This window comes from Hemitrygon akajei, chromosome 11 (genome assembly GCF_048418815.1).
Source record: "Hemitrygon akajei chromosome 11, sHemAka1.3, whole genome shotgun sequence".
NCBI lineage: Eukaryota > Metazoa > Chordata > Chondrichthyes > Myliobatiformes > Dasyatidae > Hemitrygon > Hemitrygon akajei.
Window position 1 is genome coordinate 153,311,850 of NC_133134.1, and position 23,957 is coordinate 153,335,806.

A 23,957-nucleotide genomic window follows, 5' to 3' on the forward strand; every position below is an offset into this window, starting at 1 on the left:
TTCTGTGAGCAGTCACCAGATGGGAAGAAGTACAAGTGAAGCGGTCAGGCAAGAATCTGTTGCTGAGATACTAAAATGATTATAGAATGGGGTAGAGTTGGCCTGTTAGGCAGGTCTGTTGAAGATTTTAGATGTTGCAATAGACACAACAGACAAGGACAAAGCAGTGGATGTCGCATGTTTGGATGCCCTGGATAACTTTGATAAAGGGGACATGCCAGATATTTGGAAGCAATTCGGAAGACATAGGATGTATACATCCCAAAGAGGACAAAGTATTCTAAAAGAAAGGTGACACAACCTTGGCAAACAAGAGAAGTCAAAGCCAACATAAAAGCCAAAGAGAGGGCATATAATAGAGCAAAAATTAGTGAGAAGTTAGAGGATTGGGAAACTTTTCAAAACCAACAGAAAGCAACTAAAAAAGTCACTAAGAAACTAAAGGTGGAATACCAAAGTAAGCTGGCCAATAATATTAAAGAGGATACCAAAAGTTTCTTCAGATACATAAAGTGTAAAAGAGAGGTGAGAGTGATATCAAACTGCTGAAAAACGATGCTGGAGATGTAGTAATGGGGAACAAAGAAATGGCGGACAAATTGAATAGGTATTTTGCATCAGCCTTCACTGTGGAAGACACTTGCAGTATGGCAGAAGTTCCAAGTGTCAGGGTCATGAAGTGTGTGAAGTTACCATAACTAGAGAGAAGGTTGTTGGGAAACTGAAAGGTCTGAAGTTAGATAAGTCATCTGGACCAGATGGTGCACACCCCAGGGTTCTGAAGGAGGTGGCTGAAGAGATTCTGGAGGCATTAGTAATAATCTTTCAAGAATCACTAGATTCTGGAATGGTTCCATAAGACTGCAAAATCACAAATGTCACTCCTGTCTTCAAGAAGGGGAGGAGCAGAAGAAAGGATAAGCTCTTGGGATACTTGGTGACACATGATGAAGTAGGCTGTAGTCAGTATGGTTTCCTCAAGGAAAATCTTGTCTGACAAATCAGTTGGAATTCTTTGAAGAAATAACGAGCAGGATAGACAAAGGAGAATCTTTTGATGTTGTGTACTTGGATTTTCAGAAGGCTGCTTAACAAGCTAAGAGCCCATTACAGGAAAGTTTCTAGCAGAGATAAAGCAGTGGCTGATGGGCAGGAAGCAAAGTGTGGGAATAAAGGGAGCCTTTTCTGGCTGCCTGCCAGTGAATAGTGGTGTTCCACAGGGGTCTGTGTTGGGACTGATTTTTTTTTAATGTTACATGTCAGCGATTTGGATGATGGAATTGATGGCTTTGTTGCAAAGTTTGCAGATGATATAAAAGATAGGCAGAGGGGCAGGTAGTTTTGGGGAAGTAGAGAAGGATTTAGACAGATTAGGAAAATGGGCAAAGAAATAGTCTTGGGAAGTGTATGGTAATGCACTGTGGTGGAAGAAATGAAAGGATAGTCTATTTTCTAAATGGAGAGAAAATGCAAAAAATTAAGAGCATGGGGACTTGAGAGTCCTTGTGCAGGATTCCCTAAAGGTTAATTTGAAGATTGAGTCTGTGGTGAGGAAGGCAAATGCAATGTTAGCTTTCATTTCAAAAGGACTAGAATATAAAGCAAGGATGTAATGTTGAAACTTTATAAAGCACTGGTGAGGCCTCATTTGGAGTATTGTGAGCTAGTTTGGGCCCCTTATCTTAGAAAGGATGTGCTGAAACTGGAGAGGGCTCAAAGGAGGTTCAGGAAAATTATTCCAGGATTGAATGGCTTGTCATATGAAGAGTGTTTGATGGCTCTGGGCCTGTATTCAGTAGAATTAAGAAGAAAGAGAGGTGACCTCATTGAAACCCATCAAATGGTGAAAGGCCTGGATAGAGTGGATGTGGAGAAGATCTTTCCTATGGTGGGAGAGTCCAAGACCAGAGGATACAGCCTCAGAATAGAGGGCCATCCATTTAGAACGGAGGTGAGGAGGAATTTTTTTAGCCGGAGTGTTGTGAATCTGTGGAATTCTTTGCCGCAGGCAGCTGTGGAGGCCAAGTCTTTATGTACATTTAAGGCAGAGGTTGATAGATTTGCGATTAGTGAGGGCATGAAGGGATACGGGAAGAAGGCAGGAGATCAGAGCTGAGAGGAAAATTGGATCAGCCATGATGAAATGGCGGATCAAACTCAATGGGCCAAATGGCCTAATTCTGTTCCTATATATCTTATATGCATTTATCTCTATTATGTTCCTTGTGTATCTATTTAAATACCCATATGAGAATAAAAATATAATCCATAAGCCTACCAAAGGCCCTTGTATTTCAGGAGAAATTTCACTTAGAAAAGCAGACAAAACCCTTTTCCTAATGATAGTGTAGATTGTACTCAGTCTGTGGACGTTTTGGGCCTGGTTAGATAATTAACTCCTTTCTGATTGCTCCTTTAGTACTTGAACTTGTCAAAAATCAGCTGGATAAACCTTTACAAGACCTGATGGACTTGATCAAGAGGATCAATGACATACTATTGAAGCATAACTCCCAGCTGATGGACCTAAGGGATGCTCTTAATGAAGCCGTTTACAAAACTGGACAAGTAAACGAAAAGAACAAACTCAGTGAGCTGTTATTGGCAGAGATCAAGGTAAGGCTTTGGATGTAGTTCTCCAACAGATTGAGCAGCTAAGTTAATTCTTTTACATAAGTATCATTAGACCATAAGCCATATGGGTAAAAAATGGCCATTGGCCCATTGAATCAGCTTTGCCATTCAATTATGGTTGATTTATTATCCCCCCTCAACCCAGTTCTCCTGGCCTCTTCCCATAACCTTTAATGACCTCACTAATATAGAGCCTATCAACCTGCTTTTTAAATATACCCATTGACTTGGCCTCCACAATGAATTGTGTGGCAATGAATTCTACAAAGTCACCAACCTCTGGCTGAAGGAATTCTCCTTCATCTCTTTTCTAAAGGGACATCCTTCTGTTCTGAGACTATCCCCTCTGGTCTGAAACTCCCTCACTATGGGAAACATTCTCTCCACATCCACTCTATCCATGCCTTTCAATATTCAATAGGTTTCCACATATATTAACCCTTTTATTTCTGGGATCATTTTCGTGAACCTCCAGTGGGCTCTCTCCATCATTCTTTATCTTGTTAACCTGTTTATTAGGGGCCAATGTTTCTGTGACTTCCAATCCCCCAACTGTCCTTGAAGGGAATTCAGAATATTTTGTTAGAAATTACATGATTTCAGCCCACGTGCATGTGGAGTGTAGTGAGGGCTGGTTTTCTTCTTAACAATTGCATGGAGCACAGCTGGAACCCTTCCTGTATTTCATTGTACTTGCAGCGAAATGCAGAAGATCTGGAGAAGAAACATAAGCAAGTCGTCGAAATGCTGGGAATGGCAGTGGACACCCTGAATCAGGTTTCTGAGTTCCTCCATATGTTGGACAAGATGAGGGAGGTAAGGGCTCCTTCAGTATCTGGAAATGCCAAAGCACTTTACATGCCTTGAGCGGAAAATGAACCTTTATTTCCTACATTGATTTTATTTTTCTAGCTTCTCCCCCCCTTCCTTTCTAGTCCTGATGAAGGTTCTCGGCTTGAAATATTGACCTTGAAATATTCCCCTCCATAGTTGCTGCCTGACCTGCTGAGTTCCTCCAGCATTTTCGGTGTGTTGCTCTGGATTTACGGCATCTACGGAATCTCATGTGTCTATCTTTCCATATCCTATTTTTTATAAAATGTGGCCTATAAATCATGCCCATTGCTCACCCATGAGCATTTTCAGTTGGGCATAGCACACAACAGAAATGTCCTTAACCTGATGTATATAAAATCTAATCTAATAATTAGTGCAAAGAGAGAGTAAAAATAGTGAGTTGGTGTTCATGGGCTTGTTCACGGTCTGTTCAGAAATCTGATGGCGGAAGGGAAGAAGCTGTTCCTAAAATATTGAGTGTGTGTCTTCAGGCTCCTATATCTCCTCTCTGATGGTAGCAATGAGAAGAGAGGCAATGTCCTGAGTGACACAGGTCCTTAATTATAGATGTTGTCTTTATGAGGCCTTGGCTGATAAGTGATCTGAACATGGTAATGTCCCTGAGACAGCAAAGTTTGAATGATCAATTGAACTCCAATTAAGATTTTGGTTTTCAACTGAGCATTAAGATATCTTAATTATCAATTATGATATCTCCAGCCGTCTTTGAATACATCCAGCGGAACTATCAGGAACAGCTGATTTTCCCCCACCCCCAAAGGCCACCCCTACGACAATGAACTTGCCTCTGCTGTACTGCGTGTTTGGGTTTCTGACTTGCTGTCACCTGTAGGACAGAATGAACGTTATAATTAATGTTCTGTAAATGTTTTTTTTTTCTTGATATCCAGGATTATGAGAGGATGGCTGCAGAGTTGGATGGAGCCAAGATGCCTCTCAATGAAAAAGTGAAAAGTTTCTCACCAACCAGCAGTAAGATTCCGATCATTGAGCGTGCCGAGGAACATGCCCAGTTCCTGGATGAGCTAGCTAAGAACCTGTCCAAGTAAGCTTGTTTCATTTGTGATTTTTGGCTTAGTTTGTTCTGTGCTTTCAAGACATCACACTCTGCTTCATCTTTTGGTTTGTAATCTGAACTTGCCACCTAGGCAAGTTAGTTAGCATAATGCTCTACAGCACCAGCGACCCGGGTTCAATTCCCATTGCTGTCTGTAAGGAATTCGTACATTTTCCCCGTGACGGTGTGAGCTTTCTCCGGCTGTTCTGATTTCCTTCCATGTTCCAATACGTACAGGTTAGTAAATATTAGAAAGTTGTAACGATACAGTAGGGTCTTTTAAGAGACTCTTAGACAGGTACATGGAGCTTAGGAAATTCTGGGCAGTTTCTCGAATAGGTTATGTGGTCGGCACAACATTGTGGGCCGAAAGGCCTGTAATGTGCTGTTGATGTCTATGTTCTATGTCCCATGCTGGCATCAGAAGCATGGTGACGTTTGCGGGCTGCCCCCAACACATCCTCAGATTTGAGATCACAAGAGTGGTAGCATAGCAGCCAGTGCCGTGCTTTACAGCGCCAGCAAGCGGGGTTCGATTCCTGCTGCCGTCTGTAAGGGGTTTGTACATTCTCCCCATGGGTTTCCTCCACATGCTCTGGGCTCCTCTAAACTTACAGAGACGTACAGGTTAGTTAGTAAGTTGTGAGCGTGCTCTGTTGGCACTTGCAGCCTACTCCCCCACCAACACATCCATGGACAGTGTTTGTCCTTGATGCAAACAACACGGTTCACTCTATGTTTTGATGTACACGTGACCAATACAATTCATATGTAGAATCCACCCGTGTGTTTAGTTTGCGTGATTCTGTGCTGTGGTTTCTGGGCCGGTGCCAGATGTCGTCTTCTTCTTAAATCTTGTCTGGTGCTCATTGACAGGGCAATTGAAGACACAAACCAAGATGGATTCATTCGGCGGGCAATCAGTGCCTCCAATGCATATTCTGGTATCATTGAGGCGGTGGAGAGGGCCGAGGTTGCGGCAAAGGAGGCCAATGCCGCTGCTAAAAAGGCACTAAAGGTAAAGCTGAGTCATAGACAGCATGGAAGCAGGCCCTTGGGACAGAGAGTTTATCCTTAAGATGGGATTTAAAATAAAAGCCTCCACCTCCCCTCTTCTGTTCCCCGCTCTGGCCTCTTGCCTCTTCTCACCTGCCTATCACTTCCCCCTGGGCCCCTCCTCCTTTCCTTTCTCCCACGGTCCACTCTCCTCTCCTATCAGATTCATTCCTCTCCTGCCCTTCACCTTTCCTACTCACCTGGCTTCACCTTGACCTTCAAGCTAGCCTTCATCCCCTCCCCCCACCTTTCTGGCATCCTCCCCCTTCCTTTTCAGCCCTGAAGAAGGGTCTCGGCCTGAAATGTCGACTCTTTATTCATTTCCATAGAGATGCTGCCTCACCTGCTGGGTTCCACCAGCACTTTGTGTGTATTGCTTTGGATTTCCAGCATTTGTAGACTTCCTTGTGTTCAAATAGCCTTTTGACTCCCTGCTTGAAACATCTCCATTTCACCTGAAGATGTACATCATTGCATGCAGACTGTGTTAGCGTGTACCATACTGTATACCATGTACTCATTACTGTTGTCTGGCAATAGTACAACTGTTAAAGCCACAACACTCGGTCAGTAATTCAGTGGGAAATCGCAGTGTGTCTCCAAACCATTTATATGGATATTCCCCCCTCTTCTCACCCCTACTTACATCTGACAGGATGAACAACTGACCCTTTAATCTGAATACGTTCCTGCGATTTGTTATTTCAGCAAGTAACAGATGAAGATCTGGCTCGCCAAGGTGCAGATTTAAAGAAGTCCGCTGGCCTGCTTGTGGAAGAGGCTGAGAAAGCCCAGAAGAAATCAGAAGATGGTAGGTGGTGATTTCACCCTCTGCTCTGGTACGTAGACTTTTATGGTTAAGTGTGCAGTCAAGTACGTCTCTCTTATCTTCTGCTAGAGTTGAAGCCTGCTCTGAAAGAATCAAAGAAACGGCTGAATGAAGCAAAAGCCAAGAAGAATCGACTCCTCAGGCAGCTGGAATCAGTTCAAAGTATGCTGGAAGATATCAATCGAGGTTTGTAATTGTCCTCAATTGAGCTTTTGTCATGGGCAAATGTGATGAAAAGTCCCCTTTATCGTCAGTTCTGCCTACTTTAATGAACAGTTACCGGACTGGGTTTAGAATAGCCCATTCACACTTAGAACAAAATAAAAAGAAAATGCCAAAAAAAATTGTTCAACAGTTCTCAGGGTGTTTGTGTTTCAGGTTCAAAACCTGCATTTAGGAACAACACAATGATGAAAGAACTCAGCAGCTATGGAGAGGAATAAATAGTCGGCGTTTCAGCCCGAGGGCCTTCGACAGGACTGGAAAGGAAGGGGAGGGAAGACACATTAGGAAAGTAAGGGATGGGAACCACTACAAGCTGGGTTGTGATAGGTGAGACCAGGTGAGGGGGGAAATGGGTGGGTGGATGAAGTGGGAAACTGAAAGGTGATTGGTCGAAAAGTTAAAGGCTCAAGGAGGAGGAATTTTTAATGAACTGATTGGCAGGAAACAGAGAATGGGAAGAAAGGGATCCCATTCTGGTTGGCTGCCAGTTACCAGTGGTATTCCACAGGGGTCTGTGTTGGGGCCGCTTCTTTTTACGTTGTATATCAATGATTTGGATTATGGAATAGGTGGCTTTGTGGCTAAGTTTGCTGATGATACAAAGATAGGTGGAGCCAGTAGTGCTGAGGAAACAGAGAGTCTGCAGAGAGACTTGGATAGATTGGGGGAATGGGCAAAGAAGTGGCAAATGAAATACAATGTTGGAGAGTGTATGGTCATGCACTTTGGTAGAAGAAATAAACAGGCAGACTATTATTTAAATGGGGAGAGAATTCAAAGTCCTGAGATGCAACGGGACTTGGGAGTCCTCGTGCAGAATACCCTTAAGGTTAACCTCCAGGTTGAGTCGGTGGTGAAGAAGGCGAATGCAATGTTGGCATTCATTTCCAGAGGAATAGAGTATAAGAGCAAGGATGTGATGTTGAGGCTCTATAAGGCACTGGTAAGACCTCACTTGGAGTACTGTGTGCAGTTTTGGGCTCCTTATTTAAGAAAGGATGTGCTGACGTTGGAGAGGTTTCAAAGAAAATTCACTAGAATGATTCCGGGATTGAGAGGGTTAACATATGAGAAACGTTTGACCGCTCTTGGACTGTACTCCTTGGAGTTTAGAAGAATGAGGGGGGACCTCATAGAAACATTTCGAATGTTGAAAGGCATGGACAGAGTGGATGTGGCAAATTTGTTTCCCATGGTGGAGGAGTCTAGTATGAGAGGGCATGACTTAAGGATTGAAGGGCGCCCATTCAGAACAGAGATGCAAAGAAATTTTTTCAGCCAGAGGGTGGTGAATGTGTGGAATTTGTTGCCATGGGCAGCAGTGGAGGTCAGGTCATTGGGTGTATTTAAGGCAGAGATTGATAGGTATCTGAGTAGCCAGGGCATCAAAGGTTATGGTGAGAAGGTGGGAGAGTGGGACTAAATGGGAGAATGGATCAGCTCATGATAAAATGGCAGAGCAGACTCGATGGGCCAAATGGCGGGCTTCTGCTTCTTTGTCTTATGGTCTTATGGAATCTGATAGGAGAGAATAGTGGAGAAAGGAATGGAAGAGGAGACTGTGGAAGATGATGGGCAGGTGAAAAGAAGAGAAAGGAGTGAGAGTGGAGCCAGAATGGAGAAAAGAGAGAAGGGGGAAAATAATGGAAGTTAGAGATTAAGAATTATCCTAATCACAGATTCATGATCACTCCCTCTGTGATTCCCTGATCCATTTGTCCCTCCCCACTCATCTCCCTCCCTGCACTTACCCCTGCAAGCGGCCAAAGTGCTACACCTGCCCATTCACCTCCTCTCTCACCTCCATTCAGGGCCTCAAACAGTTCTTCTACTTCATCCATGGACCCGCCAGGGTCATCTATTGTGTCCAGTGCTCCCAGTGCAGCCTCCTCTACACTGGTGAGACCCGTCATAAATTGGGGGGGGGGAGGGGGGGGGGTCGATCCGTTGAACACTTCTGCTCCATCCACCACAAGCGGGATTTCCTGTTGGCCCAACGTTTAAATTTCGATTCCCATTCTCTTTCTGACATGTTGGTCTACGGCTTCCTCTTGGGTTAAGGTGAGGCCACCTTCAAGGTGGAGGAGCAACACCTTATATTCCACCTGGGTAGCCTCCAACCTGATGGCATAAATTTCACCTTCTCCTTCTGGTAAAAAAAAATTCCCTCCTTCCCCTCCCTTCTTCGCTTCCCCACTCAGGCCTGTTACCTCTTTTCATCTGCCTATCACCTCCCTTTAATGCCCCTTCTCCTTAGACCTCACCTATGGTCCACTCTCCTCTCCTATCAGATTCCTTTCTTCTCCAGCCCTTTACCTTTCCCACCTATTTGACTTCAGCTATCACCAAGCTAGCCTCCTTTCCCCCCTCCCCCCACCTTTTATTTTGTTGTCTTCCCCCTTCCTTTCCAGTCTTGAAGAAGTGTCTCAGCACAAAACATCAACTGTTTGTTCTTTTCCATGGATGCTGCCTGGCCTGCTGAGTTCTTCCAGCATTTTGTGTGTGTTGCAGTGGATTTCCAGCATCGTGTAGAATCCCTTGTGTTCATGATAGTGAAGAAGATTGTGGCAGAATACAGAGGAACAGAGATCAGTTTGAACGTTGGGTAGACTGGTGACATGTGGAGTTGATTCCAGACAAGTGTCAGATTATACATATTAGAATGGCAAATATGAGCACAATGTATAAAATAAATGGCAGAGACTTCAGGAATGTTGGTGTAGAGAGGTAGCTGAGGATGCAAATTAATTAGGCCATGGAAGTGGCCACATGGTGGCTAGAATGGTGAAGGGCAACCTTATAGAAATGTTTAACATGATTAGATGCACAGTTCAAATGGGTGGTAATTCAGGCAAGGGGAGTTTAGGGTGAGAGGGGAAGGATTTAAAAGGCATCTGAGGGGCATTTTTTCATGCAGAGGGTGATGAGTTTATGGAGCGAGCTGGCAGAGGAAGTGGTTGAGGCAGGTTCAGCAGTGTCATTTAAGAAGCACATGGACAGGAGCATAGAGGGGATGGGACTAAGATGTATATGGGCTGGACATCGGACATTAGGACTGGCTGGATGGTTCAGTGTGGTTGGGTTTGGCATGAGCCTATTGGGCTGAAGGGCCTGTGTTCTTGCTGTATTGCACAATAACTCTCCAAAAGCCAGTGTTGAATAGCTCGGCAACTACAGGTTTCCATGTGGTCAGCCTTCCAGTGGACTCCATGCTTTGGAAAGTGTGCATTTCAACAGCCCAAGCCTCCAAAGCATCAGTAGCAACATTGAGTGTCAAACGTCTTAGCAGATGAACCAAGCAACAGTAAATGTAATTGGCCCAAGACCCTATCATTGGCTTTTGGATGCAACTTGCTCTTGGGCCTGAGATTGTGCACACATTGTCGCAGCTTGACCTGTTCCTCTTACAGGCGACATAGTTGACGATCTACAAACAGCAAAGGAGTTAGCCGCGGCTGCAAACAAGACGGCCGTGAATGTGCAGAACACTCTGGCTCCGATGAAAGAAAATCTGGACAATTGGAAAGAGAAATATGGGGGGCTACCAACCGACAGCGCAGACTTCAATAAAACTCTGCAAGAAGCAGATAAATCTGGTATGTGGAAGTATCTTATTCCCCAAACTGTAGAAGGAAGCACACGTGTGGTGCGTGGCCAAGTGGTTAAGGCGTCAGTCTAGTGATCTGAAAGTCGCTAGTTCGAACCTCAGCTAAGGCAGTGAGTTGTCCTTGAGCAAGGCACTTAATCACACATTGCTCTGTGACGACACTGATGCCAAGCTGTATCAGCCCTTGCCCTTCCCTTGGACAACATCGATGGCATGGAGAGGGGAGACTTGCAGCATGGGCAACTGCCAGTCTCCCATACAACCCTGCCCAGGCCTGAGCCCTGAAAACTTTCCAATGCACAAATCCGTGGTCTCTTGAGACTAACGGATACTTATTATTATTAGAAGGAAGCTCGGTCTAGTAACATATATCTAGTAACATATATTCAGTGGTCAGGAGTGGAACATGATGTGGTCTTCTGCTGCTGTAGCCCATCCACTTCAAGGTTTGACATGTTGTGCATTTAGAGATGCTCTTCTGCACACCACTGTTGTAACACATAGTTATTTGAGTTTCGGTCACCTTTGTGTCAGCTTGAACCAGTCTGACCATTCTCCTCTGACCTCTCTCATTAACAAGGCATTTTCACCCACAGAACTGCCTCTCACTGGATGTCTTTTTTTTTGTTTTTCACACCATTCTTTGTAAACTCTAGAGACCTTTTTGTGTGTGAAAATCCCAGGAGATCAGCAGTTTCTGAGATAGACAAAGCACACCGTCTGGCACCAACAATCATTCCACGATCAAAGTCACTTAGATCCCATTTCCTCCCCATTCTGATCTTTGGTCTGAACAACAGCTGGACCTCTTGACCATGTCTGCATGCTTTTGTGCATTGAGTTGCTGCCACATGATTGGCTGATTAAAATTTTGCATTAATGAGCAGGTATACAGGTGTACCTAATGAAGTGGGCACTAAGTGTGTGTTAGAACATGTGTTCACTAGATACAAAGGGCTCGGGTGCTCGTGGAGAAGAGCAGTAATTTCCCAGTGTAAATCTGGTCTAAATGACTGTTATTTAAACGGAATGAATCGGAGTTTATAGCTAAGCAGGGAGGAGTGTTGAATGCTTAATATAACAATATTAAATATTTTGTTATATTAAGCATTCTTTGTTGTTTAAATAATTCACTATGGGTTTTATGTAGAAGTACATGAATGGCATATGTCATCAAGCCTCCGTTATGCTTTGTAACTTCAAAGCATTAAACTAATTCAAAGGAAAACAAGAGAGCTGAGAGATGCAAGTTTTAGTTTGTACTTTACTTAAAGTGACGTGTGCGCATATCACGTGGTAGCATCACAACCCATGGAATGCACGTATTTATACATACAACCTTAATGACCTATATAAACAATACTTAAACAATATATTTAGAAGATTACTCAAATATTACTGAAATAATAAATACACAACAGCCACGTCATTTGTGCACGCCTTACTTAACGTGAAAACGAAACCGGACGCGTTATTTCTGGGATCCCATCTTTTTCTTTCAATTATTTTAATGGTTTGGAGTTACAAAATATAACAGGTAGCAGAAACTGATCAAAGTTCAAAGGAAAGTTATTACTAAAGTATGTGTATATCACCAGTTAGCACCCTCAGGTTCATATTCTTGCTGTTATTCACAGTAGATCAAAGAAATAAAATAGAAATACTTGAGCACAAAAACTGACAAGTAACCAATATGCAAAATGAGACAAACTGTTCAAATACTAAATAGTTTAATGTTTGGTGTAATTATATACTAAATAATTAAATACATACATACAGAGAACATGAATTATAGAGTTTTTGGAAGTGAGTCAATAGTTTATGGAGTCGGTTCAGCGTTGAGGTTGAGTGCAGCTTTCCACCTGGGTTCAGGAGCCTGATGGTAGAAGGATGATGGCCTTACATTGTTGTACATCCTAGCTTCAGTTCCAGCTTCAATGTAACACACAAAGCCGAAGGACTTGTTTTGATTATTGTTTCTTTTGCGCTAGATTTGATTTTTTTTTCCCACTTATTCTTCACAATTACTTGTGTTGTGCTTTTTAATGTGTTAATCAATCCTGCACTTTCCATCCTTTAACGGTGAAATTGATTGCCCCTCCTTCCTTCCCACCCACTCGCCCACCAGCAAACCTCTACTATGTAGGGTGTTAGTTCACTGCCTCTGCATAGATCACATGAATGTATACCAGTGAATGGAGCGTCCAGCTAACTAGCAGGACTTTCTGGCCTTTACTCTTGGAAGACTTACCCCAAGGTCTGAAGTATCAACTCACCAAATCTTTAGGTAAGAGCTCAGCTTGTCACTGAGTGAGAGGACCAATGCCACTGGAAGCTGCTCTGCTACTTGGAGGAACCTATTTCAAAAGTAATGTCAAATATTTACGATGAGGATCCGGGTGACACAACATGGCATATCCCTGCTGATGCCAGATCAATATTCCACCAAGTATTCAGCTACCTCGGGGGTCCAGATTATATTTTACTGAGGAATTGTCCTTTAAGGAGTAAAATTAGGAAAATCGTACTAATAACAGTTGTTAAAATTATTATTAACTAATCTCTCATTTTAAATTGATTTTTGTTTGGCTTTAAACTCTTGTTTCTGCTTGTTTTATTGCCACAGTGGCAGCACTAAACGAAACGATCCCACTGCTCTTGGATAAACTAAATAAGCTGGAAGTCCGGAACCAAACTTCAAATATTTCTGCAAGTATTGATCGCATTCGTGAGCTGATCTCACAGGCCAGGAGTACAGCCAATAAGGTAAATTCTCTTCCAGTGTTAATTATCAGTAGTTGAGGCATGTTAGCACCGTGGCTAAAATGCACAACTATAATTGTAGTGTTCTGGTTAGCACAACGCTTTACGGTTCAGGTGACCTAGGTTCAATTCCCACCACTGTCCTGAAAGGAGTTTGGACATTCTCCCCATGTCCACGTGGGTTTCCTCCAGGTGCTCCAGTTTCCTCCCACAGTCCAAAGACCTACTGGCTGGTAGGTTCATTGGAAATTGCCCTGTGGTTAAATCGGGGATTGCTAGGTGGCGCAGTCAAAGGGCTGGGCAGGCCTATTCTGCACCTTATCGCAATAAATAAATAAGAAATAAATTCGAAAATGTAGACATCAAAACCCTCTGTGTAGTTCAGGAAATTAAATTTTCAAATAAGTAAATAAATCATGAATAAAAACATAAATATATTAGTCCTGAATTAAGTCCTGAAGAAAGGTCTTGGCCCAAAATGTCAACTGCTTATTCATTCTCTTAGATGCTGCCCGACCTGCTGAGTTCCTCCAGCATTTTGTCTTTGTTGTTTTGGATTTCAGGCATCTGTAGATTTTGTCATGTTTATGTTAAAAACTCATCTGATTCTTATTAATATCTAGTTTATTAATGTGTTTTACTAAAGATGATCTGTCATCCTCAGCTGCATGTGACTCCAGCAGTTGTGAAAGATTAGCTTTATTTGTCACGTACAATGAAATGCATTGTTTTGCATCAACAACCAACCAAGGAGGCAGCCTACAAGTGTTGCCACACTTGCAGCACCAACAGAGCATGCCCAGAATTCACCGATCCTAACTGCATGTCTTTGGAATGTGGGAGGAAGCCCAATGCGGTCACGGGGAGAACGTACAAATGACAGCAGCAGGAATTGAACCCCGATCGTGATTGCTGGTACTGTATGAGCATTGCGCTAACCGCCCTGCTACTAACCCTGTTGAAGAAACGATTACAGATAGCGAGTAAACGCTGCTCCTTGATAACCCCGGATAAAGAGAGATTCATGCAAGATTTCGACCCAAAATGCCGGCCGTTCCTCCACCCTAACCATGACCCCACTTCCCCAGTAAATGCTTCTCAATCCACTTCATTTGTTGCTCCAGTCCCATTTTAATTCAGTCTCGGGAAAGTCAGCCATGTTGCAACGTGAAAAATAACGGCATACGGGGCCATTTCAGAGGGCAGGGGTGGGAGTTCATCATGTTCCTGAGAGCTTGAATGCCAGTCCGAGGCAGAGTAGGAGACGTCCTTCCCCAAGGGATGTAAGAAGGCTAAATGGGATGTTATGCCTGTCCTCTGGGGCTTCGTGGCCGCTGGTATTAGCTGGTCCTTCACGGTTTTAAAAATGCCCGAATTACGTTCAGCCTTAACGTACGACTGAACTTATGGGAGATGGGCGTGATGAATTTACTGCCATCTGGAAACTAAGTCTGATGCAACATTTCTGATCTGTGAGCTGGATTTGCAAGTGGCTCACACAAACGCTATTCTGTCAGAACCTGTCGGAGCAGTGCACGTTTTCATAAACCCTGAAAAGTAACACAAGGGTGTCCAGATCACAGACTGCATGCACTGCATTACTGGGGCGTATCACAAACACGGGAGACTCTGCTGATGCTGGATATCCAGAACAACACACGCAAAATGCTGGAGGAACTCAGCAAGTCAGGCAGCATCTATGGAGGGGAATAAACTGTCAATGTTTTGCACTGAGGCCCTTCATGTGGGTTGCGTTAGGCTTAGGGGTGTGTAACTCCATGACTCTGAGGGGCGTGAACAGAAGTGTAAATCTGAAATATTGCCTGAGTTAATGATGTTGGGAGGCTGTGTCCTATGACTGCACTGGTGTCCAGCTATTGATGGTTAGAAAGGCACAGCCCCATCCACAGGCTGCCCTGTTGTCGTCAGTCAAGTCAGAGATGGTCACAGTGTTTTGTGTGGAAATCAATTCCCTGTGTGAGACTGTGTCCTCGGAAAACAAGACTGAGTGAGGTATACAAGGCAGGAGGTTCACCAGGAGATCATCCAGACTGCAGGAGATGGGCTGGAATGGAACCATGAACGAAAACACTTGAATTGCTGTGAAGAGTTGGCATGACACTAGTCAGGTGGCACTTGGAGCATGGTCAACAGTTTTGGGCCCTGAATCTCAGAGAGGATGTGTTGTCATTGGAGAGCCCAGATGCGGTTCATGAGGATGATTCTGGGAATGAAGGGGTTAAAATGTGAGGAGTGTTTGGCAGCTTTGGGCCTGTACTCACTGGAATTTAGAAGAATGTGGGGGATCTCATTGAAACCTACTGAATGTTGAAAGGATTAGACAAGATGGATGTGGAGAGGATGTTTCCTATGGCGGGGCTATCCAGAACTAGAGGGCACAACTTCAAAATTGAGGGGTATCCCTTCAGAACAGAGGTAAGGAGGAATTTTTTTTTAGCCAGAGAATATTGAATCTGGAATGTGGTGGAGGCCAAGTCCGTGGGTATATTTAAGGCAGGAGTTGATATTTTCCTGATCGGTCAGGGCAGGGAAGGAAATGGCAAGAAGGCAGGAGTAGGCAGTTGAATGGGATCAGGGATCAGCCATGATGGAGTGGCAGAGCAGACTCAATGGGTTGAATGGCCTAATTATGCTCCTAATTCTATCTCATGGTCTTATGGATTTCAAGGGTTCAGAACGTTCAGATGCCCAAAGGGATTTAGATATTGACATCTGGCTGCACCACTTTGTAATGGTAACATTAGCATGACTTAACAGCGACTGATGGAAAGTGCACTGCCTCAGTGTAGACAATGTTGTCTTCTCCGCAGGTGAAAGTACCAATGAAGTTCAGCGGCACTTCAGGAGTACAGGTGAGGTCACCCAGAAATATAGATGACCTGAAGGGGTACACCTCACTGACATTCTACATCCAAAGGGACAAAGACTACAGTGAACCTAACCAGTTTATCCTGTATCTTGGCGGCCGCTATGTAAGAACAGTAACCTTCCTGCTTCATTTCACTGTTTCCCAATGATTACAGCTAAAAAGGTTTTAACAAGTTGCCTTTCCTTTTCTAGGACTATGGTGATTACATGGGTGTAGCCATAAAGAGTGACAAACTATTGTGGGTTTACAAGCTAGGCAGTGTGGAGACCATCCTCCAAACGGACTCGAAAGTCAGCAACGACAGGTTTGACATGGTCCGACTGGAAAGGTGCGTCACTTCTCTGCCCATGAACAAATTGGGAAAGTACTTTCTGCTGTGTGAAGGGACTTGCTTGGCCTTTATTCTCAGCTGGTGGAGAGCTTAAAACAAAGGGAGCTGGTTAAAAAAATGTGCAAAAAGCTGGAGGAACTCAGTATATCAAGCAGCTTCTATGGAGGTGAAGGTGCTTTTAATAATTCTCTCATGGTGTGTGAATGTCACTGGCCAAAGCTCCACCTTCCTCTCCTGTCAGATTCCATCACCTTCAGCCCTCGGTCACTTCCACCTATTACCTCCCAGCTTTGGACACTATTGCTACTTTCCCCTCCTTCATCTCCCTACCACCCCAACTCCCTCGCCCCTCCCCCCAACCTGGATCCACCTATCACCTGTCAGCTCTTGCCCTACCACTTCCTTTCTATATTGGCTGTCTCCTGTCTTATTTTTCAGTCTAGATCAGGGGTTCCCATCCTTTTTTATGCCTTGGACGAATATCATTAAGCAAGGGGTCCATGGACCCCAGGTTGAGAATCCCTGGTCTAGATAAAGGTCTTGACCTGAAACACCAACTGTTCATTCCCTCCTATTTGACCTGTTTAGTTCCTCCAGCTTTGAGTGTGTGGCTCCAGATTGGAACATCTTGTATTCTTGTATTTTGGTTAAATTGTTAGCCTGGAAATATTGTGTTTCCACATCAGGCTGATGGTGAGCTTGATTTCCAGGCTGGCTGCTATAACACGCATCACTTCCAGTGGCATTTGTTATTTAAGTGACTGGTATACTTAATTGAGAAAAGACAGGATGTAAGAAGCAGTGATGGTGAAACCATTGTCATGAAATGATACACCATTCTCCATCTGCAGGACACAACAATTCGGGCAAATCTCATATGAAATCTCTGAAGCAAAGGGCATGGTGAATGAAGCCAGACAACAGGGGATGGCAAAGGGGGATAACACCTTACTCAATCTAAATCCGGAAGATGTGGTGTTTTATGTTGGTGGCTACCCTTCCAATTTCACAGTAAGTACAAATGCACCACTGTTGTACTGTAACACGAATCTTCAACAAGAGGCAAATAATTCTGTCTTTCTCTGAACACCTCAGTCACTTTCTAACACCTAGTGCCCTCTAGTGGTTAATTTAATTAGTGTTAGTACTTGGAAGGTTTTCCTGTGGGTACACACATACCACATACTCTTGGAAATTTTCCTCAAAAATTCATAATATTTTTCTATTTTCTTATTTTATGTAGGTATTCTCTAATATTCAGAGAAGTAACTGTGTGTAATAAATATTATTAAAGGCTTATTGACGAGTTAGACACTGGTTTCAATAGCTAACAAGTTGCAATACAGTGATCACATCCAGGAGAAACTTTTGACCCGCTCTGGCTTTACATCTGTCATAGGATAGACTACACGGGGACTGTTAATCCAACCACATTTCTTTTCCTTGCCTTCATCTCAATGACAAAGACCACTCAGGATCCCAGCCTACCTGGAGAAGTGTTGGAACAAGTATTACCGTAGATTAGAACAAAGAAAGGAGCATCTCAAGAGCTGGACCCTCAACCCACAACATAACTAAACTAAATTTAAATGCCAAACTAAACTAATTCCATCTGCCGACATAAAGTCCATATAACTCTATTCTCTGTGCATTCACATCTAAGAGCCTCTTAAACATCTACTTGCATTTGTTCTTGGAATTCCACACCCCCCCCCCCAACGTAAATGTGCACCCAATGGTAATTAGACATTCGACCCGAGGAAGAAGGTACCAACTCTCTATTTTAGCCACGCCTCTCATAAACTTATAAACTTCTATCAGGTCCCTCCTTAGCCTCCTCTGCTCCAGAAAAAAACAATGCAAGTTTATCGATGTCTAACTTGTCAATAAGTATTTAACAATATTTATTGTGTGCAGTTACTTCTCTGAATATTAGAAAATCCCTAAAGAATAAAGAAAATTGAAAAATATTACAAATTTGGAAATGCTCCTCAAAGAGAATCCGATAGGAGAGGAGAGTGTGCCTATCCCATCAGATTCCTTCTTCACCAGCCCTTTACCTTTCCAACCCACGTGGCTTCTAGTTGGCCCCCCTTCCTTTCCCCCCCTCCTTTTCTGGCATCTTCCTCCTTCCACTTCAGTACTGTTGAAAGGTCTCAGCCCAAAACGGCGACTGTTTATTTATTTCCACAGATGCTGCCTGACTTATTGATATCCCCCAGCATTTTGTGTGTGTTTTTGCTTTGGATTTCCAGCTTCTGCACACTTTTTCATGCTTACACGTTTATTCAACCTTTCTTTGTAGCATCGTTTGTTTCAGAGCCTGAGGTTCTGGCTGGAGGGAAAGCAAGGCCCAAGTGCAGTGGTGTTCCTTTGCACTCTCAACCAAAATCTTTCTAACTTCATAACCAAAAAGCGATTGATCATTGACCTGAAACTTTAAATCCTATCTCCACAGAATCTTTCTGGCTGCAAGAATATTCCCAGCACTTGTAGCATCATCACCCTGTTAAATGTACTCAAGAGAAATTACTTCTGCCAGTTGTTATGTAACTTCTTTCTTAGTCCAATTTATTTCCTCCCAGTCATCATCTCCCACTTGCTACTGAAGCCCATGTAAGATTATTGTAATCACAAGAGAAGCATGGATCTCCTGTTTCCTACTGTTCTTGTTAATGCCTCTGGGATGCCGATTTTACAATGCTTTGGTAAATCTGACTCCAGGGTGTCATGGGTCAAGTCTGCCTCTACTCAGGAGCACTGGTATCTCTTCCAGCCTCCTGAACCATTACGCTATCCCAATTTTAAAGGGTGCATCGAACTCGGGACTCTGAATGAAGAAGTCATCAGTCTCTATAATCTGGTCGAATCTTACGCCTTGAACACCACAGTGGATGAACCTTACAGGAGGTGAGAAGAGATACTGTGAGACGGATTTGTTAATTATTAAAACCTTGTGTCAAATCAGTCTCATTCCTCTTGCTACAACATTCCTGTTCAACATGTTGAAGAGTAACCATGGGTGGAGTGTTATTTTCTGATTATCATTGGATACAGGGTATTTGGCAATATCTTCAGTGGGAAGAAAACTGGGAGAATGTAGGCCAGACAGAGACAAAGCCAACCCACCCCATTTTCCATTGGTGGAACTGTACAGATATACAGTTAATATTATGTTTGGAGGAGCCAGATTTAATAATAGTTAGATTTTGGTCAAATGATGACGGAGAAAATTAGCCATGTAGTTATTGAGATGCACGGGTAGAAGTCTTTAGCCTTTCCTTACAACATCAGTGGCTCAGATACCAGATCCCAGAGCATTCTCATCAATCTCTTACTCCCTGTAACTTAGTCTCTCACAAGCTTTCACACCATATAGAGGCCAAATAATGTAAAACCAGGGGGTCGTCTGGGTGTGGGGAAGAACAGGAGCACCCGGGCAGAACGCACCCAGTTACAGGGGATGCAGACGCCGTGCAGTTAGCCCTGGAAGCCAGGCTGCTGGAGCTGGGAACCAATAAAAACATTGCAATGGGCATTTCATGAAATCTACACCCTAAAGATGCCAGCTTCACCTTTCAGAGAAACCGCAGATGCAGCAAACCTGAGCGAAAGAGAGCAAGGTTGTAAATCTGGCAGGAGAAGGGGCAAGAGAGCCGTGGAGGGGCGTGGAACAGGTGGCAGAGAATGAGCAGAGGGTGGCATGGGTGCAGATACACCCAGCCCTGATTTAGCAGGCATGGTCATTTGATTCCAAGCAATTGGTTTATTAATCATTACAGAATGTCACTCTGGTGCTTCCCACTTCCTCCCCTTTTCCCAACCATGATTCCCCTCTACCTGCCTTCTTCCCACTCTCAGTCCCCAATCAGGTTTATCATTACTCACGCATGTCATGAAATTTGTTTTTCATAAAATGACTACAGTACTGAGCAAGAGTCTTAGGCACCCTAGCTACATATCTGTACACATCACTGTACATCAGAACGGAAGAATGAGCATTGCGCTAAAACCTCGACGCTGGTTGTCCGCGCTGCTTCACCCATTGTCTTTCAGCCGTCTGTGTCCTTTGTCATGTTGACTGTGACTGCATAACCACACGGCACCACTTTATGTGCTTGGAGCCATGGTTGTGAACAGAGCAATAACCAAGGGAAATCGGATCTCAGAAGGAAATATTTGCAGATTTTGAGGGGTACGGACAGGTGAAACATAAGCAGGCTTTCTCACCTGAGGTTGGGGTGCGACGAGAACTAAAGGTCGTAGGTCAAGGGTGAAAGGTGAAATGTTTACAGGGAACCTGAGGGGGAACTTCTTCACTCAGAGGGTGGTGAGAGCATGGAACGAGGTGCCAGTGGAAGTGCTGGACGCAGGCTCGATTTCAACATTCAAGAGAAGTTTGGATATGTACATGCATGGGAGGGGTATGGAGGGCTGTGGTCCTGTTGTGGGCCAATGGGACCAAGCAGACTAATAGTTCGGCATGTGTTAGGTGGGCCGAAGGGCCTGTTTTTGTGCTGTAGTGTTCTATGGCACTATGGCTCCTGCTTTTACTGAGTGATTCTGTGTGTTTTGTTACAGGTACAAATCCACTCAGGGTCCAGACAGTGACAGTTCGTACTTTGAAGGCACTGGCTATGCCAGAATCGGGCTGCCAGGCTCATCTTCCACTGTGGTTCGCTTCGAGCAAGAGGTTCGCATCACTTCCTATAACGGCATCCTTTTCTTCATGCAGAAAGAGGTGAGTCTGGGTGTTCTGCCCCCTGGTTCGATTCCAGCATCCTGCCAAATCCTAAACACCAGATGCAGTCTGGTTGCTGGTTGGTTGTGCACCCAGCACCGCACGGCTCTCTGTGCAGAAAGTGTCATCGTGTTGGAATTGAGTGTAAGATACCCGCGGACTCTGGGCAAAGGACTGGAATCTTGAACAGAAAATCCAGAAACATTTTCATTTCTAGAAACTGAGCTGGGTTTTCAATCACATGCCCCAAAATATTTCATATTAAAGGAAGGATTTTGAGATGCATGTATTATCATTTTGTAGTGACTGTCCAAAGTGAACTGCACTGTTCAGCCTATTTTCTAGAAAGGTGAGCTTTTAAACTGAATTGAAATACACTGTAGTTGAATGAAGTCCCAAGTCAAGTCAAGTCACTTCTTATTGTCGTTTCAACCATAACTGCTGGTACAAAAATGAGACAACGTTTTTCAGGACCATGGTGCTACATGAAACAGTACAAAAACTACACTGAACTACATAAAAACAAAGTAAACTTTGTTTAAGCTATGAAAGTAAACTTTCATAGAGATTCTCTCCCAACCTTCTCACTCCAAAGTTCAAAGTAAATTTTATTATCAAAGTATATATATGTTATCACATATAGCCCTGATATTCATTTTCTTCTGGGCGTATTCAGCAAATCTATAGGATCGTATCTATAACAGGATCAATGAAAGATCGACCAGAGTGCAGAAGTCAACAAACTCTGCAAATGCAGATATTAATAAATAGTAATAAATAATGGGAACATGAGATAATAAGATAGGGTCCTTAAAAAGAGATCATTGGTTGTGGGAACATTTCACTGATGGAGAAGTGAGTGTAGTTATCCCCTTTGGTTCAAGAGCCTGATGGTTGAGGGGTAGTAATTGTTCTTGAACCTGTCAGTGCGAGTCCTGAGGCTTTTGCACCCTCTACCTGATGGCAGCCGTGAGAAGAGAGCATGGCCCGGATGGTGAGAACCCGTGGTGATGGGCGCTGCTCTCCTACGACAGCGTTTCACGTAGATGTGCTCAGTGAAAATCATAGGTGAACAGTGACAATCGTCAAACTGCAGATGCTGGAAATTTAGAATAAAAGCACAAAGGGAAACACTGGGATGGTGTTAAAGTCAAAGTGAATTTATAATCAAAGTACATATATGTCAGTATATACTACCCAGAGATTCCTTTTCTGAGGGATCATCATTATTATTGCCACATCATATATAACCATATAACAATTACAGCACGGAAACAGGCCATCTCGGCCCTTCTAGTCTGTGCCGAATGACATGAGCATTCATGTTCTACGTGACCATGACTATTCTTGGCAAATTTTTCATCAGAAGTGGTTTGCCATTTGCTGCCTTCTTTCTGGGCCGTGTCTTTACAAGAATGGTCACCCCAGCCAATAGCAACCACTCCTCAGAGATTGTCGGCCTGGTGTCAGTGGTCACATAACCAGGATTTGCGATATGCACCAGCTGCTCATACAACCACTCATCACCTGCTCCCACGGCTTCACGTGACCCTGATCGGGGGCTAAGTAGGTGCTACACCTTTCCTAAGGGTGACCTGCAGGCTAGTGGAGAGAAAGAGCGCCTCACATCTCCCTTGATAGAGACTTATCTCCACTCCAAACCCCTTTCTGATGGAAGATTTTTTTTTTAAAAAGTAATGTTTTGGGTCAAAGACTCTGCATCAGAACTGGGAGTGAGAAAATGAGTTAGTTTTCAGTTGCAGAGATATGGGGGAAGATGGATAGAACCAAGATTGTAATTGACATAGTGGTGCAAGAGCTTAATATGCTTAATGGAATAACAAGGGAGGTTAGATAAAAGGAACAAAGGGTCGTATAAAAGCTGCAGACCGCAGGTTGAGAATTGTGTTGTATGGGGAAGTGGCATAGAGGAGGAAGGAAAATAAAAGGTTAGCGTTCATTTTGAGAGGACTGGAATGTAAAAGCAAGGATATAATGCTGAGCCTTTACAAGGCATTGGTCATACCTCATTTGGGGTATTGTGAGCAGTTTTGGACTCCTTATGGATGTACTGGCATTGGTGGGTTCAGAGAAGTTAACATATGGGCAATGTTTGATAGTTCCAGGCCTGTACTCGCTGGAGTTTAGAAGAATGAGGGGAGAATCTCATTGAAACCTACCAAGTATTGAAAGATCTAGACAGAGTGGACGTGCAGAGGATATTTCCAGTAGTGGGAGAGTCTAGGACCCAAGGGCACAGCATCCCTTTAGAACTGAGATGAGGAGGAATTTATTAGGCGGCTTGTGGTGGATCTGCAGAATTCATTGCCACTGATGGCTATGGAGGCCAAGTCATTGGGTATATTTAAAGCAAAGATCAATCGGTTCTTGACTAGCAAGGGCATCAGTGGATACGGAAAGAAAGCAGGAGAATGGGGTTGAAAGGGAAAATAAATCAGCTGTGACTGATGATGGAGTGGGCTTCGTAGGCAGAAAGGCCTGTTTCAGCTCCTGTATCTTTTGGTCTAAGAGGGGATGTGGCCTGGAGTCAGGTCAGCCACCATCATATCAAATGGTAGGGCAGGTTTGAAGGGCCGAACAAAATTCTCCTGCTCCTGTTTCCCTACAGTCTTGAGATTCGTGCTGCTGAAGGTATAAAGGAAAATGCTGGGAATATGTAGCAGATAATGGCAGTGGCAGTGTAGAATGGGGAAAAACTGAGTTCATTATCACAGCTATTAACCTTACTGAAGGTCAAAGTCCTTCAGTTGGCAATTTTGGAGGTTAGACCGATTTCTGCGACTCTGGGGCCACGGTCTGGAGATCGGAGGCTCAGACTGGAGGTTGTAAGCACATTTACGTGTGAGTAGGGGGACGGTGGTTAGGGGCTTGTTCTGTTGTTGCTTGGTGTATGTTGGCTGTTTGTTGTTCTGCTGAACATTGTGTGCATGCTATGTTGGTGGCCA

At 43.8% G+C, this 23,957-nt stretch overlaps 1 protein-coding gene across 1 annotated transcript in view; it reads left to right on the forward strand.

The window, feature by feature from the left end:
* Window positions 1-23,957, forward strand: part of lama5 (laminin, alpha 5) — a 322,932-nt gene that overhangs the window by 263,452 nt on the left and 35,523 nt on the right. Inside the window, exons 53-65 of the mRNA XM_073061956.1 lie at window positions 2,420-2,616; window positions 3,334-3,450; window positions 4,383-4,537; window positions 5,426-5,567; window positions 6,314-6,416; window positions 6,504-6,620; window positions 10,070-10,255; window positions 12,893-13,032; window positions 15,861-16,022; window positions 16,111-16,247; window positions 17,102-17,261; window positions 19,027-19,160; window positions 20,832-20,991. Coding sequence (XP_072918057.1) covers window positions 2,420-2,616; window positions 3,334-3,450; window positions 4,383-4,537; window positions 5,426-5,567; window positions 6,314-6,416; window positions 6,504-6,620; window positions 10,070-10,255; window positions 12,893-13,032; window positions 15,861-16,022; window positions 16,111-16,247; window positions 17,102-17,261; window positions 19,027-19,160; window positions 20,832-20,991 — 1,910 coding nt within the window. The remainder of the gene's footprint in view (window positions 1-2,419; window positions 2,617-3,333; window positions 3,451-4,382; window positions 4,538-5,425; window positions 5,568-6,313; window positions 6,417-6,503; window positions 6,621-10,069; window positions 10,256-12,892; window positions 13,033-15,860; window positions 16,023-16,110; window positions 16,248-17,101; window positions 17,262-19,026; window positions 19,161-20,831; window positions 20,992-23,957) is intronic.